Source organism: Aedes albopictus, chromosome 2, assembly GCF_035046485.1.
Source record: "Aedes albopictus strain Foshan chromosome 2, AalbF5, whole genome shotgun sequence".
NCBI classification, from domain to species: domain Eukaryota; kingdom Metazoa; phylum Arthropoda; class Insecta; order Diptera; family Culicidae; genus Aedes; species Aedes albopictus.
In genome coordinates, this window is record NC_085137.1 from 229,263,996 (window position 1) to 229,279,399 (window position 15,404).

The 15,404-nt window shown below is 42.7% G+C and overlaps 1 protein-coding gene and 1 long non-coding RNA gene across 4 annotated transcripts in view; both read right to left on the bottom strand.

The window, feature by feature from the left end:
* LOC134287952 (uncharacterized) overlaps window positions 1–15,404 on the bottom strand; it is a 746,963-nt gene that overhangs the window by 486,408 nt on the left and 245,151 nt on the right. The gene's annotated exons all lie outside the window — the stretch shown is intronic.
* Window positions 1–15,404, bottom strand: part of LOC109401385 (cGMP-dependent 3',5'-cyclic phosphodiesterase) — a 239,401-nt gene that overhangs the window by 17,837 nt on the left and 206,160 nt on the right. For all 3 annotated transcript variants that reach the window (XM_062851275.1, XM_062851274.1, XM_062851273.1), the window contains exons 8-9: window positions 6,237–6,379; window positions 6,078–6,144 (exon numbers count right to left, since the gene is read on the bottom strand). In XM_062851275.1, the coding sequence (XP_062707259.1) occupies window positions 6,078–6,144; window positions 6,237–6,379 (210 nt within the window). The remainder of the gene's footprint in view (window positions 1–6,077; window positions 6,145–6,236; window positions 6,380–15,404) is intronic.

Below are 15,404 nucleotides of genomic sequence, written 5' to 3' on the forward strand. Positions count from 1 at the left end.
CCCGGTACCCAATTTTGACGTTTGGCTGATTACCTTATTTTTAACTTACTTTGTGACGATGATGTAGTAGTTCATGACAACAAACAAAATTCAATGTGTCAATCAAAATAGATCATTTCGGAGAAAAGTGAAAAATACCGGCATGAAGACAGCACCGGTTTCGAAGGCTTCTACCGTAAAATTCTCAAAAATTGTCTGAAAATCTTCAGCTTGATCCTCATAAAAGCAAAATACGATTTAAGTTTCTATCTTAATCAACTCGATCAAATTCTTTCCATATTGTACGCCTTTTCGAACCCTCTAAGCCATCGTTTCCCAACCTTGGATCTCACAACCCCCAGTCTGTTGTTACCCTGCTTTTCGTAGAACAGCCGAAGCGTGTCTGCAAGCCATTGGGGGTCACAAATCTAATGTGGGCCCCACACGAGCATCAATACTTCATCCATATCGATATTTTTTGTCGAAATGTTCATCAAGTTCATGGTTTTCCCAATATGTTTTTGGAAAATCTTTCAATTAAGCTGAAGGTTTGATGAAAATTTTGACAAAACGAACCAATATTGATGAAGTTGAATGCTCGTGTGGGGCCCGCTTAAGTGGACGGTGTATGTGGATGGCTGGTTTCACTCATCCAGAAGCGAATGTAGGAGGAAATGGAAAAACGCTTATTGATGAGTGATGAACTGTCCCCACTCGCGTAACAGTCCCATATGAATAGGGAACCCAGCAAAGATGGAACTGTTATGTGAGTGGAGGCAGTGAATGCTACGGGTAAAAAACGTTCTTGGGGATGATGGGAGAAAGTCAGTAGCGAGATTCCAAGTGAAAAGCATCTAGCGAGCAATCGTTTTTGTGGTTAACATACCACGTTGCAGAAATAATAAAATTTTGTATATTTAGCGGTTATCACAATCCAGTTATTCAGCGAACGGTATTATCAACTCTGGCCATCGCAATTTGGGGCGCACAACAAGTCCCACTAGGGCCACCACTCGAAGACTTTGAGATTACGGAATCAAAAAGAGGTCTAATACCCCAACGGGTGCTTTGGTCAATCGGGCTAAAGCTATGGTCGGCTTCCGGCGGAGGCAGGGAATAACTTCAGTATAAAAGACCTGGTCGGCAATGGAATCTTGTATTCATTGATTGCCCCCGCGTTGGGTGAATTTGTGTGGCATAGGGTTGCATTGCCAACATTCCCACATCATAACTTTTGATTTCTAAAATTATTTAAATAAATGATAAATTAATTGAAAAAAAAAATGACCAATCAATACGCTACTTACCAGAATCAGAAATTTTCATGTTTATATTTGCATAAACAAGTAGGTTGTTACTCATAGCAACATTAGCGGAGTACTAGATTTTCAGTTTGCAGTAGAGTACAAGGTAACATTATATGAAGGTATCATATTTTTTTTGCCTAGTACTTCATGGACCCCGAAATTTTGCACTAATGCATGGGAGTCGAACGACTTAATTGGGACTTTGATGTGACCATTCCTAGAAGAGTACGCCCTAGAAATGCGAGGCCACCGGCTTACTGGTGGACCGACGCGATTGGGGACCTGCACCGCGTTTGCCTAAAGGCTAGGCGGCGAATGCAGCGAGCACGATCAGAGGAAGAGCGAAACGAGCGGCGGGTGGTGTTAGTCGCTGCGTGAGCCGCGCTGAAGACCGAAATAAGGGCAAGCAAAAAGGTCTGCATTGAGGGTCTTTGTCAGAGTGCCAATGCGAATCCGTGGTGTGATGCGTACAGTATCGTGATGGCCAAGACGAGAGGTGTAATGACTTCTACAGAACAATCTCCAGAAATGTTGAAGGGGTTCATCAAGGGCCTTTTTCCGCACCATGATCCTAGTTCTTGGCCTCTTTTCTTAGAACAGTCGGGGACTGGGGCTGATGATAAGGAGAGCGTCACCGATGTGGAACTTACGTGGATAGCAAAGTCCCTTAGCGCAGGTAAGGCCCCAGGGATGGAATTCCGAACCTGGCCTTAAAAGTAGCTATTGCCAAGGCTCCCGAGATGGTCATGTCTGCTGCATAAATGCCTGGACGAATGAGTTTTCCCAGAAGCTTGGAAGAGGCAGAGCCTGGTTCTATTGCCAAAGGCGGGGAAACCACCCGGACACCCGTCGGCATATAGACCAATATGCTTGATAGACACGGCAGGGAAGGTGCTTGAAAAGATCAACCTCCATAGAACGTTGAGGTTCACCGAGGGCGAAAATGGTCTTTCGAGTAACCAGTACAGCTTCCGGAAGGGGAGGTCCACCGTAGAAGCTATCTTGTCGGTTACAAAAACCGCCGAGAAAGCACTCGAGCCTAGGAGAAGGGGGAATCGTTTTTGTCCGGTAGTGATTCTGGATGTAAGGAATGCGTTTAATAGCGCCAGCTGGTCTGGTATTGCCAATGCGCTCTTGCGTCTGTCTTGGGATACCTCGGTACTAGTTTACGCCACAGAGGTGGGTCGGAAGTGCTTTCACATAACCTCAGGAGTCCCGCAAGGTTCCATCCTGGGTCCGGTGTTATGGAATGTCATTTACGACGAGATGTTTAGGTTAGAGCACCCAGTGGGAGTGAAGATTGTCGGATTTGCCGACGACATTACGCTCGAAGTCTACGGTGAAACGATCGAGGAGGTGAAGTTGACTACCGACCACTCGATCAAGGTTGTGGAGGCGTGGATGTGGTCCAGGAAACTGGAGTTGGCTCACCACAAGACTGAGGTGACTTTTGTTAACAACCGGAAGTCGGAGCAGCAGGCGGAGATTAGTGTAGATGAGTGCATTCTCCTGTCAAAGCATTCCGTCAAACACTTGGGCGTGATGATCGACGATAAGCTTACCTTCGGTAGCCACGTTGATTGTGCCTGTAAAAGAGCCTCCACTGCTTTCGCGGTACTGTCCCAGATAATGTCCAATAGCTCTGCGGTGTATGCCAGTAAGCGCATGCTTCTGACTAGTGTCGCTACGTCCATACTTAGGAATGGCTGCCCGGCGTGGGGCACGCTAAGTACTTTTATTTTTATTCTTTAAAAGTGATTTTCCTCCGTAGGAGGGTTCATCACTAGAATACGCTAAGTACTGAATGCTACCGACGGCGGCTGGAAAGTACTTACAGGCTTATGTGCCTGAGGGTTGCGAGCGCGTACCGTACCGTGTCATACGACGCTCTCTGCGTCATTAGGGGCTGTTCATAAACCACGTAGACCAAAATTCGGCCCCTCGTAGACTTTTGTCCATACAAAAATTTTGCAATTTGTATGGAGCGTAGACTTTGATCAGACCTCCCCCTCCCCCCAAAAAGTCTACGTGGTTTATGAACGGCCCCTTACTGGTATGGTGCCTATCGGCATCCTTATCAGCGAGGACATGTAGTGCTTCGAAATACGCGGCACAAGAGGCATACGCAGGACTGCCTGGATAGCCTCTATGGTCAAATGGCAGCGCGCGTGGGACAGTTCCACCAAAGGAAGGTGGACCAATAGGTTGATACCGAGGGTAGATAGTTGTATTAATTGGCGCAATGGGGATGTTACATTCCACCTGACACAGGTCCTTTCAGGCCATGGTTGCTTCCGACAGTATCAACACCGTTTCGGGCATGCGGATTCTCCCGAATTCCCAATGTGCAATGGTTTAGAGGAAACGGCGGAACACGTTTTGTTCGTGTGCCCGCATTTTGGCACAATGCGTGACCGTATGCTTGCCACATGTGGAGAGGACGCAACTCCGGACAATCTTGTCCAGAGGATGTGTAGGGATGAGTTTGGCTGGAACGATATCACCCATATCGTCAGAGAGCTACAGAGGAGGTGGCGCGTGCACTCGAAGAATGGCTAATTCAGACGCGGTACAAGAGGGGTTCCAGGGGTTCGGAGTCGGCTTCGTAGGTCATACCGGTGCCCTGCGGTCGAGATCGACCCTTACAGCGATCAAGGCGAAACTGGAAGTATTTCCTCACTTTTTGATGCTTTTTTTTTGAAATAAATAACGAAGCAATATTTTCAAAATCGGTTTTCGTACACAGTTAGAAAAAAGATCAAGGAATCTCCTGATTTTTTTTTCAGGTGGAAAATGTATTTCAGTTTTAAGGAAACCATTTGTGAATGAAATTTAAAAAAAATATGGTTCTTAAAAAATAGGTAAAATGTTTTCATCTGAAAAAAAAAAATCCAGGAGATAGATCGATCCTTCCTCTAACTGTGTATGGAAACCGATTTTAAAAATATTGCTTCGTTATTTAATCAAAAATCAAAAACTAAAAAATAATGAGGAAATGCGTTCAGTTTCGCCGCGGAGAGGAAGTCCCGGTAGCGTTGCTGTCGTGGCACCGGTCTACTGGGTTGGATTCGAGCCCGCGGTTGGAAAGGGGTCCCCAGCAAGGGTCGGGGTAGGTGAGACCCTGCTGTCTGCAACCTTTGTGCATCTGATAGGGCCTGAAGGGTATTGGGCAGGTAAGATCGGGTTGCACGTGGGCATCCGTTCTTGATGTCTGCTAAGCAGTTGAGCGCGGGCGGGGTTGCCCGCCTTCCGAGGACAAAGGAAGTGGTGAGGACCACTCGGAAAACTGGCTAAGCGCCAGCATGCTACCGTGATGGACTCTCCAAAGCGAGTCATCGATGTTCGTTGCTGCTAGGCTACGCAGCTAACCTTGAAGATGTGATGTGTACTTCTTGGTGGTTCCGGAGAGACGAAAGGTTTGGTGACCATGTGAATGTTGTTTAGTGGGTCGAGGAAACAGTAGTCCTGGCTTTCATTTTTTTTTTACGGAAGATTTTGATTTATTTTTATGTGGGCGCTCAAATTATACTGCTTATCAAAGACTTGACTCGAGGAAAATGATTTATTTCTACCATAATTTGAGCAAAATGTGGAGTATAAATGAGTGCAATCATCTCTTGTGAACGTGATCTGTTGTTCATAATTTTTTTTCTTGTTGACTTACATCGTTAAAGGGTGAAAATCAACTATGACGAATAATTGGAACTACAGCCATAATTGTAACACTTACCTTATATGCATAAAAACAAAGCCAGACAATAAAATTTAATCCCTACAACTTTTCTTCCTAGGAGCCCCTATGATCACAGCCGTGAAGGCCTGGGTATTCAGCATGAAAGGGTGACGGTTTCGATTCCAGGTTGGTCCAGGAACTTTTCATAAAGAATACTTCCTTGACTTTCTTGCGCATAGATTATCTTTGTGCCTGCCACACGATACACACATAAAAAGTGATTATTGACAGAGGATACTCTTAGTTAATAAGTGTTGAAGTCTAGGTGGAAGTGCTAATAGAACACTAAGCTGAGAAGGAGGATTTGTCTAAGTGAGGACGTCACGCCAAGATGAAGAAGAAGACCTTATATAACAAGAAAAATAATTATTTTAAAGGTCTAGTGATTTGGCAAAAACGTCTGAGCCTTGAGCAGAAACCATCAATCACATAAAAATATCGATTCTCAGGATTGCTCTTTTGCTTGCCAGAGGATTTTCGCTCCAATAAAAATTCAACAAAGTCATGCAACAGCTGGTCTCTTCTTAATGCTCCGCACTAAAAGTTATTCGAATCGAATGTGAATGTTTCACTCACAGCAACGAACGCCGGATAACAGGATGATACACATTCAGCAGAAAAGGTTTCCTTTTTCTTTGATTACACTTGTTGCATTGGATACCGCTATTTGATGGTTTAACATATAGAAAACAAAGTGTAGTTATTTGGGTATGTCTGTGGTAGGATTTGTCCCAAAAGATACCGGTCGATGTAGGAGGCAAACAAAATATGGGAGTTGAATACCATTTTCGGTATTTGCATATGATAATGAGCTTATTCTGACTTGGATGATGGTCACGCTACGTGGAAGGTTTTCCCATCTCCTGACATTCTCTCGACACAATTATGAAAGGTATCTTTTTTGGAAATAGGTACATTTGTTTGCATTAACTTATGCTTTATACAAACATTTACGGTACACTAGAACCTCATAGTAACTCAAACAACTTACATACGCCCTATACTTGATGGAGGTGCATGGTGTTTTACTTCCTCTTTATTAGTTCAACCGGTCTTACCTTATTGCAGAGTTGTGCCACTCCGATCACACCTTGCTCGTCACAAATGGGAAAGCACAGAATATTCCTGCAAAGCAATAACAATTATAACAACAATAGTTGGTGGAATGAATGGAATTTGGCCTATGGGCGAAAACTATGTCGGTGTTCGATATTTACCGCGTTTTGAAGCCCGTCGATTCGTCGACACCCTTGTAGAACAATGGATGCTGGTAAGCGTTGCGGATGTTTAGCAGGTTTCCCGTTTGTGCCACATAGCCGGCAATACCCTTGCCGCTTGCTATTCGAATTTCCTTGGAAGCCTGCCGGAAGGAAGAGAGAAAAGAAAGCAAAGATGTGAGATATAATATGAATGCGGAGTCTAGTTATGTGCTTCTTGTTGATGCATGTGCTGCTTGTTTGCACAAATGTATGCCAAATCAATAACGATGTAAGATAATCTGTATAAAGGTGATTTCTGTCAGATCAAATCAGCAAGGCAAAACAATGCACAATGGTTCCTGTAAAGTGTAAGCGGGTTATATAGCTGCAACACAAATACTTTACAGCTATCCATCCCAGTTTGTTAAATCATTCAGGTTGCTTTTATTGCACTCTAATCCAAGTCCGAAGAGTTGCCGGAAGATGTACCAATCGAGAAAGGGTCCTGTTGGAGCCATCCTAGAGCTAAGTACACATTTTCTAGCAATTTAAATATTACGTTTTTTTACCTTCTAAATAAACCATAGGGGGAAAACTCTGCTCAACAGACACCCTAACAGGAAGGTTAGTGTTGGGTTAAGGCCGTCTTCTACAACAATACCAAAAGCCAGGATTACTCTCTCCTCGATCCACTAAAACACATTCCTATGGTGGTCAAACCCTTTGTCTCTCCAAAACCACCAAGAAGGCATTGCTTCAGAGAGGGGCTAGTGCGCATTGCACCTCAAGGTTAGCTGCGTAGCCTGCAGCAACGAACATCGATGACTCGCTTTGTAGAGTCCATCACGGTAGCATGCTGGCGCTTAGCCAGTTTCCCGAGTAGTCCTCACCACTCTCTTTATCCTCGGATGGCGGGCAGGGTCAACTCCGCCCGCGCCCAACGTACTCTCCTACGCCTTAGCTTTGCGTCCTGTACTTCTACCGGCGGATTCGTCTTCTTCTTCTTCCACTCTACCTTCATCCAAGGAGGATCCTCTCCTTGGTTCTCCCAAGTCTGTGGCTGCTGAGGGCCCACCAACGGTCGCAACCCCTAGTTCCCATCGTTCCGGGACGGGCCAGCCTTTTCAGGCCCATCCTTCCCAGCTTTCCGGGAACCCTGGCTGGGGTCTAATTTTCCGGCATTGTTACCGACTGTCGGGGTAATTATGCGCCTGGCTTTGTGGGCGCCGTCAGACAGCTGCCTCGCCCGCTTCTGCGAGTGCTTGTCCCGTCTGTCGCGAGCAGTCGCATCCACTTTCCTCGGACTACCTGCGAAGGAGAAGGCCTCCGTTTGGGTAAACTTTGGCACTTTCTCCTTCGCCGGTTCCGCTGCTGCAGCAGTCAGCAACGCGAGTACCGCGTGCTGCTGCTTGGCATTATCGATCGACACCCTAAGTCGAAGCAGGGCCGTTTTCAGGACGCAAAGTCGATGATTTTGCCAAGCTGTTGCTCAGCCACCTCTATTGCGGACTGTCCTTTGTTTTCTTGGCTGACGGCCCTCAGCAGCCACGCTCCGTCCATTATCTCCACCGACTGGCTTGCCGGGAAGTGAACAGGAGCTCCCACGGTTGAGCAGCTCCCAGCGCCTGACTACTTACTTCTCCTTGTCGGAGACCTCATCAACCCGCTTCTTGCAAAGGGGCTGAACCCACCACTACTTCCTGTGCCTGAGTTCTGATTTTTGTTTTTGTTATTCATGACTTAATCCCACGAGTAGCACGGGAAAGTATGTCCACCACACCAAAGCTCTGCATTAACGCGGTAAGGGACAGCTTACTTTGGGGGCGGGGGGGGGTTCCCAGGTACCCCACAGGCTCCGTTAAAGATCGAGCACCTTTTTCACCCCCTCGATCACTCATTCCTCGGCACGGGTCGCTTGACACCTTGGATTGGAATTATTATCAGTCCTATTCTTAGCCGGCGACTACGCGGCTGACTCGCAAGCGGGGGGGTTCGTCAGGCCCCAAGACTATAGTCCCTTCTGCCCCATTAATGTTACGTCTATACCTATCATTTCGTTCGTCCGCTCGCAATAAACTCCACAGCAGGAGAATTGATTAAAAATTGAGCTGTATCGTGACGAAAGTGATAGGCTCGAAACGGATGTAGAAGGTATGAGAGTTACAGAAGATGCCAATCGCGTTATTCAATGTTTCTTTAGGAAAGTTGTAGGTAATTTTGTTACAAGAAATTTTGCTGAAGACCCCAATGCTTTATATACTCAAAATGTTAGAATCTAGGAATCATGAACAACCCCTTAAAACTGTTTTTTTTTAGTATAACGTCTACACGGTATTTTTAGGATTTCGTTTCATGTCTTTTACATAGTTATGAGAAATGAAACGTCGTTCGAACAAATCGACAAATTCTGAAAATTACACAAATATGAGATAAAAAGCCAAAACATGTTCCAATACATACACTTAGGCTAAAACGAGCGGACTATTATGATGTTGTAATTTTTGCCAAGTATTTGCAAATCTGGACCACTGTGCGTCGGCGAATACCAGGCAGATTTTTGTGAGAGCCGATCAAGGACGGATCAAATGCTTTACCAGCGGATGACCCTAGATAAATTTCGGGAATTAGCTTGCATACACATCATCTGGCCATGGATGTTGAAGCGTACGATTCAGTAAAAAGAAATGAGCTTTTCCGGCGAAACTAATTAGGCTGATACGCGCAAGGCTGGATGTATCAAAATTAAGTAATTGGATCGCAGACGAATTATCCACTTCGTTTGTTACCTTGAAGCAGGGTGATGCTCGTTCCAATTTGCTGTTCAGCATTTGCACTCGAAGGAGCGCGCAGAGGAATGGCATTATTATTACACGGTCGCACATGCTCCTCGGCTTTGCGGACGATATTGATTTCATCGGCATCGATCGTAGGGCCGTGGAGGAAGACTCCTCTGAAGAGAGAGAGAGAGAGACAGCGAGGATTAACTCTACGAAGACGAAATACATGATAGCGGGTAGAGACAGAGGCAGGCCTAGTGGTGTTAGTGCTGAGGTACGGTCACGAGGCGTGGACGTTAAAGGATGCAGAACGAAAGGTTTCGGAGTTTTCGAGTTCAAAATGCTCAATTCTCGGTGAGAACCAAGAAAATGAAGTGTGGCACAAACGCACCCTTATCAAATTTGAACCTACTATATTTTATTACTAAACGCAGCACGATGAAATTTATTATAATAACATAATATTCTCAAAGTATTATTTAATCCTTCAGCTGTCACGCTGTTGTATTTTATCCAATACGTTTAAAAAAAGCTCGCCTACATAATCTACACAAATCAACGTGATGCTGATAGCGGTGAACAATTTCTGGAAGATTAAGTATTTTTATTCATGTATAATTTTTCTATGATTTTTATATTGTTCAAGTCTACAAAACATTCATTAGAAATTATAGCTGAAATCTTTTGAAACTTACAAACTTTTTTGAAGACTAACCTAGAATTTCCTGGTTCCTGTATATACCCTTTTTCAAATATCTTCCAACACTATTCGTTGGAGGAATTCCTTCACAAATTCTTGAAAAATAAAAAAAAATAATAATAAGGTAATCCTGGAAAAGTTCTTGGATACATCCATGAAAAGATGTTTGAAGGATTTCTGAAATTTCTGAAGAAACTTCTGAATGAGTTTTTGAAGAGAAACTGCGAGGAATTTATGAAGAAACCACTTGAGGAATTCCCGAAGAAATCCCTGGAAGACTTCTTGGATTAATCCCTGAAGAAAAACCTGGATGAATCTATGTTTCAATTCCTACAGGAATATGGAGGAAGCACTGTAGTATCCCTGGAGGAATTCCCGGTGAAATTCGAAAGTATACCTGGAGGAATTCCTGTATAAATTATGGGAGGAATACCTAGAGAAATTTCTGAAGAGATCTCATGAGGAAATCCAAGAAGAAATCCTAGATGAAATTTTGGCTGATTTCTTGTGGGAATTCTTGGAGAAATTCCAGAAGGGATTCCTGGGGGAATCCCTGAAGCAATTCCTGGGAAAATCTCTAGCGAGAATCCTAGAGGAATGCCTGGAAAAAATCCGGGTGTAAGTCCTGGAGGAATACTTGGATAAGACCCAGAAATTCCAGGAGGATTTCCTGGAAGAAGCCTTGGAGGAATCTCTGAAAAATTCCAGAAAGTATTCCTGGAGAATTTCATGAAAAAAATCTCTGTAGAAATCCCTAGAGAATTTCTTGGAGTAATTCCTGAAGAGATTACTTATATAATTTCTGAAGGATGCCCAGAAGCAATTCCTGAAGGAAATCCTGAAGAAATTTCTGGGGTACTTCCTGGGGTACTTCCTGGAGAAGTTCCTGGAGAAATTCCTGAATAAAATACTGTAGGAATGCATGAAGGAATTTCTAGAGGTATTCCTGTGGGAATTTCTTGAGAATGAGGAATCTCTGGAGGAAATTTTGAAAGAATTACTGGATGAATTGCTAGAGGAATCTCCAGAGGAATTCTGGACGATTTTTATTACTATTATTTTTCTATTTCTGAAAAAATCTTGAGAAATCCTCGAAGGAACTCCTGGAAGAATCCCTGGGGGAATCCTTGAAGAAATTTGTGGAGAAATCCCTGGAGGAACCACTGGAGGAATACCTTGAGCAATCCCTGAAAAATTCCTGAAGGTATTCCTAGAGGTTTTCTTGGTAGAATCTTTGGGAGAACTTTTGGAGGATTTCCTGGAGAAATCTTCGAAGGATTTCCTGGAAGAATTCTTGGGGAAATCCCTGGAGAAATTTCTGGAGGAATCCCTGGAGCTATTCCTGATGGAATCTCAGAAGAAATTCCTGGAGGAATACCTGGAGTAATCCTTAGAGTAATTCCTTAGAGAAATTGCCGACATAATTTGTGACATAATATTTGAAGGAATTCCTGAAAAAATCCTGGAGTTGCTGGAGAAATTTCGAGACAAAATCTTGTAGGAATGCCTGGAGAAATTCCTAGAGGTATTCCTGTGGGAATTTCTGGAGGCATGCATGATGGAATTCCTGGTGGAATCTTTAGAGGAATTTTTGAAAAAATCCTTGTATGAATTTCTAGAGGGATCTCCAGGGGAATTTCCCAAAATATTCCTGAAGGTATTCCTGGAGAATTTCCTGAAATATTTTCTGAAGATATCCCTAGAGGATTTCTTGGAGTAATCTTCGAACGATTTCCTGGAGGAATCCCTGGGAAAATCCCTCAAAAAAATCTTGTAGAAATCCCTGGAGGAGTCCCTGAAGCAATTCATGAAGGAATCTCATGAGAAAATCCTGGAGAGATGCCTGCAAGAATCCCTGGAAAATTCCTGAGAATATCTGGAAGAATTTCTGAAAAAATCAACAGAAAATTTTCAGATAAAAAATCCTGAAGAACTGCTGACATAATTTCTGAAGGATGTCCAGGAACAATTCCTGGATCAATGCCTAGAGAAATTCCTGGAGAAATTCCTGAAGAAATTATTGGGCTAATTCCTGGAGAATTTCCTGGAGGAGTTCCTGGAAGGAATTCCTGGAGATTATCCTTTGGGAATTGTTGGAGGAATTCTTGAAGCAATTCCTGGAGGAATTCTTACAACAATTACTGAATAAATTTCTGGGGGAATATTTAGAGGAACCCTGGGAAAAAAAACTGAAAAAATTCCCTGAGAAATTCCTGGAAGAATTTCTAGAGAAATTTCTGGAGGAATTGCTGGAGAAATCCTCGAAGGAATTTCTGTAGGAACACCTGGAGAACCATTGTAAAAATTCGTGAATTTTTTTATCTGTATTAACGAGATTAAAAAAAAATCGTGGAGATATCCCTGGAAAAATCCCTAAAGATGTACCTGGAGATTTTTTTAGCGGAATTCCTGGAGGAATTTTTGCGGCAATTCCTTGAAGGATATCTGAAGGAATTGTGAAGAATATCCAGGAAAAAATCAAAAGGTATTCCTAGAGAAAACCCTGGAAGATTTTCTGAAGGAATCCCTGAAGGATTTCCTAGAAAAATTCCTAGATGAACTGCTGACATAATGCATTAGGGAATACCTTGAATAATTCCTGGATAAATGCCTGCATGAATTTCTGGAGAAATCTCAAAAAGAATTCCTGAAGCAATCCCAAGAGTCCCTGATGCAATTCCTGGATGAATATCTGGTTGAATTCCTGGAGGAATCGCTGAAAAAATCCTAGAGAAATCTCTGCAGGAATCCAAGGAGGAATCCCTGAATGAAAGCCTGGAAAATTTCTCGGAAGAAAGCCTAGGAGAAATTTCTGGAGGAATCGCTGGAGGAATGCCTGGAGGAAGTCTGGAAGGAATGCATTAAGGAAACCATGAAGGATTTCTTAAAGGAATCTCTGAAAAAAAGTAGGAATTCTTGGAGGGATTCTTAATGTCCTAGAGGAATGCCTGTAGGAATTCCTGAAAGAATCTCTAGAGGAACTCCTGGAGGAATCTCTAGATGAATTCCTGGAGGAAATCTTTGCGGGAATTTCCAGAGGAATCCCTGGAAAAAATCCTAGAGGAATTCCTGAAAAAAAAATCGTGGATAAACTTCTCAAGGAATTCGTAGAAAAATACCAGGAATAATTCCTGAAGAAATCGAAGATAGATTTTTTGGAGAAATATTGGAAGAATCCTTGGAACAGTTCCTGAACAAACTCCAGAAGGAACCACTAAAACGATTTCAAGCGGAATCCCTTAGGGAATCCCTTAACAGTTCCTGGAGGAAGTACTGAATTTATTCCTGGAGGAAATCCTTAAAGAATACAAGGAGGAATTCCTGAAGAAATCTTAAGAAGAGTTCCTGGGAGAATCTTTGGAGGAATTTTTAAAATTAGTTGTTCCAAAAAGAATCACAGAAGCGATTCCCGAGTTAAGGCCTGCAGAAATTCTTGGAGGATCTCTGGAGAATATCTCTAGAGGCATTTCTGAAGGAATTCCTGAATGAATTTTTCGGGAATCCCTGCAGCAATTCCCAGAGGAATAATTCCTGGAGGAATCTTTGAAGAAATTCATGGCAGAATCCCTTGAGAAATTCCTTGAGGAATCCCAGAAAGAATTCATGAAGATATTGCAGATGAAATCCTTAGAGAAATCCTGAAGGAATTCTAAGAAGAGTTTGCGGATGAACTTCTTGAGGAATCCAGCAGTTCCTGAAGAAATCCCTGCAGGAGTTCCTGAACCCCGGAAGCAGTCCCATGAGGAATTCCTTAGGAAATAAATTCCTGGAAGAATTTCTGTAGGAAAAAAAATATGAAGGAATCCAAGTCTGCAATAATTTTTGGACGAATTATTGTTGGAATCTTTGGATGGACTCCCAAAATAATGTTTTGTACAATGTTTCAAGGAACTCCTGGATTAACTTTTAGCTAATCTTTGGTAAAATTTCAGTTGACATTCCTTTGGGGATCTCTGGAGAAATTCCTAGAGTAATCCTCGAATAAAAGCACTGGAACAATCACTGGAGGAATCTCTAAAGATATCCCAGGAGAAATTCCCGGAGGAGTTTCTGGTGAAACCCATACACGCAAAAAAATCCGTTCCGATATACATGCACTCCCAGTCACGGCAACGGGAACTATGCTTAGCAACGATAACAACAATAAGAAATATACACCGTGAACTAGATTTCACGTTTTCTAGAACGCCCATATTGACAGCTGGAACTAGTTCCAGTTCACGGTGTATATTTGCTTGTTCTTATATTGGCGTTTGTTTGTTCACGTTTATCAGAACGGTTTTCTGAGCGTGTAGAATTCTTGAAAAATTCTCTGGAGCAATCAATGATGGACTCACCGAAGGAAGCTATGGCAAAAATCTGGAGGAATTTGTCGATGCATTCTTGCAGAAGTATCTGTAAAAATGTCTGAAGGAATCATGGGAGGAATTCTTGAAGCATTTCTTGGAACAAACCCTGAAACTATCATTATCGGAACCCTGCAAGATACTCATGGAAGAATTCACGTAGGAGAAACTCCTGGATAAGTTCCTTGAGGAATTTCTGAAACAATCCCAGGAGAAGTTCTTGAATAAATGTCTAAAGGAATTTCTGAAGGTGTCCTTGAAAGAATTCGTAAAGAAATCCCAGGTATTTTGCTCTTAGCATGACGTTTATTTGAATTGAATACTAGTGAAATTCGTGTAGCACTGCACTCTATAGCACACAGTAAAACCGCTCAGCACTAAAGTGTGTGAAACCTACTCATAAATGCATAATTTCCATACCACTCATAAAATGTGTAACAGTTACACATTCGCAAAATCTGCTCGTTCTAGATGCGAAATGTCTATATTTTTTGGTTCATCAAGGTCGCTAGTAATCCTAGCTAGATTGCCATACAAAAATATTTGCAAATTTTACGATTTTGTGGACGTAGGAGCAGATTTTGTAAATGTGTAACTGTTACACATTTTATGAGTGGTATGGAAATTATGCATTTATGAGTAGGTCTTACACATTTTAGTGCTGAGTAATTTAGGCGTGCAGCATATGGTTCTACAAAGTCCTTCTTTTCCCTACCGGAACTGGTTTCGGCATATCTAAAAAATTGGGCATGCTGTTTTTGTATTCCATGAATAAACATCACAAAATTTAGCCATTCAACCAAGCTTGTTATTTGGTGAAATTCTATAGTAAATTCCATCGAAGTGGTTCTACTTGGCGAAATTTCCTATGGTTCTCGAGTAGAAAAGGTTTGATTAGTGTGGATAAAATCCTTAATTATACGAATAGGTTATTTTTTTGAGATATTTTTTCTGGAACTCTTAATCATTAATAATATGTATTTGAGTTAGCTCGAATTAAAAAAAATCTGGTGGCCAGAGGGAGGGGGGGGGGGGGAGGGTGCATCTAACCTACTACCAACACGGCACAGACCATCCAGTAGTGCTTGGGTCGTACGACGACGACAAATTACGCACTTAATGCACACCATGTCTTGCCCCATTACTGACGTGAGATCTATTTTACTAATTCAGCAGCAAAAACGGACCGTCAGCAAAGATGATACACGGCTACTGGATATATTAGATATCCAATCCATCCATACATCAAGGAATCAACCAACAAAATGAAACAGATTTTTATTCCACGTCTTGCTCTTCAGATGCTGACAGGTTTCTTAGGACGGCAGTCCATGCGTGCCAAAGGCATCCGATGCTACATGAA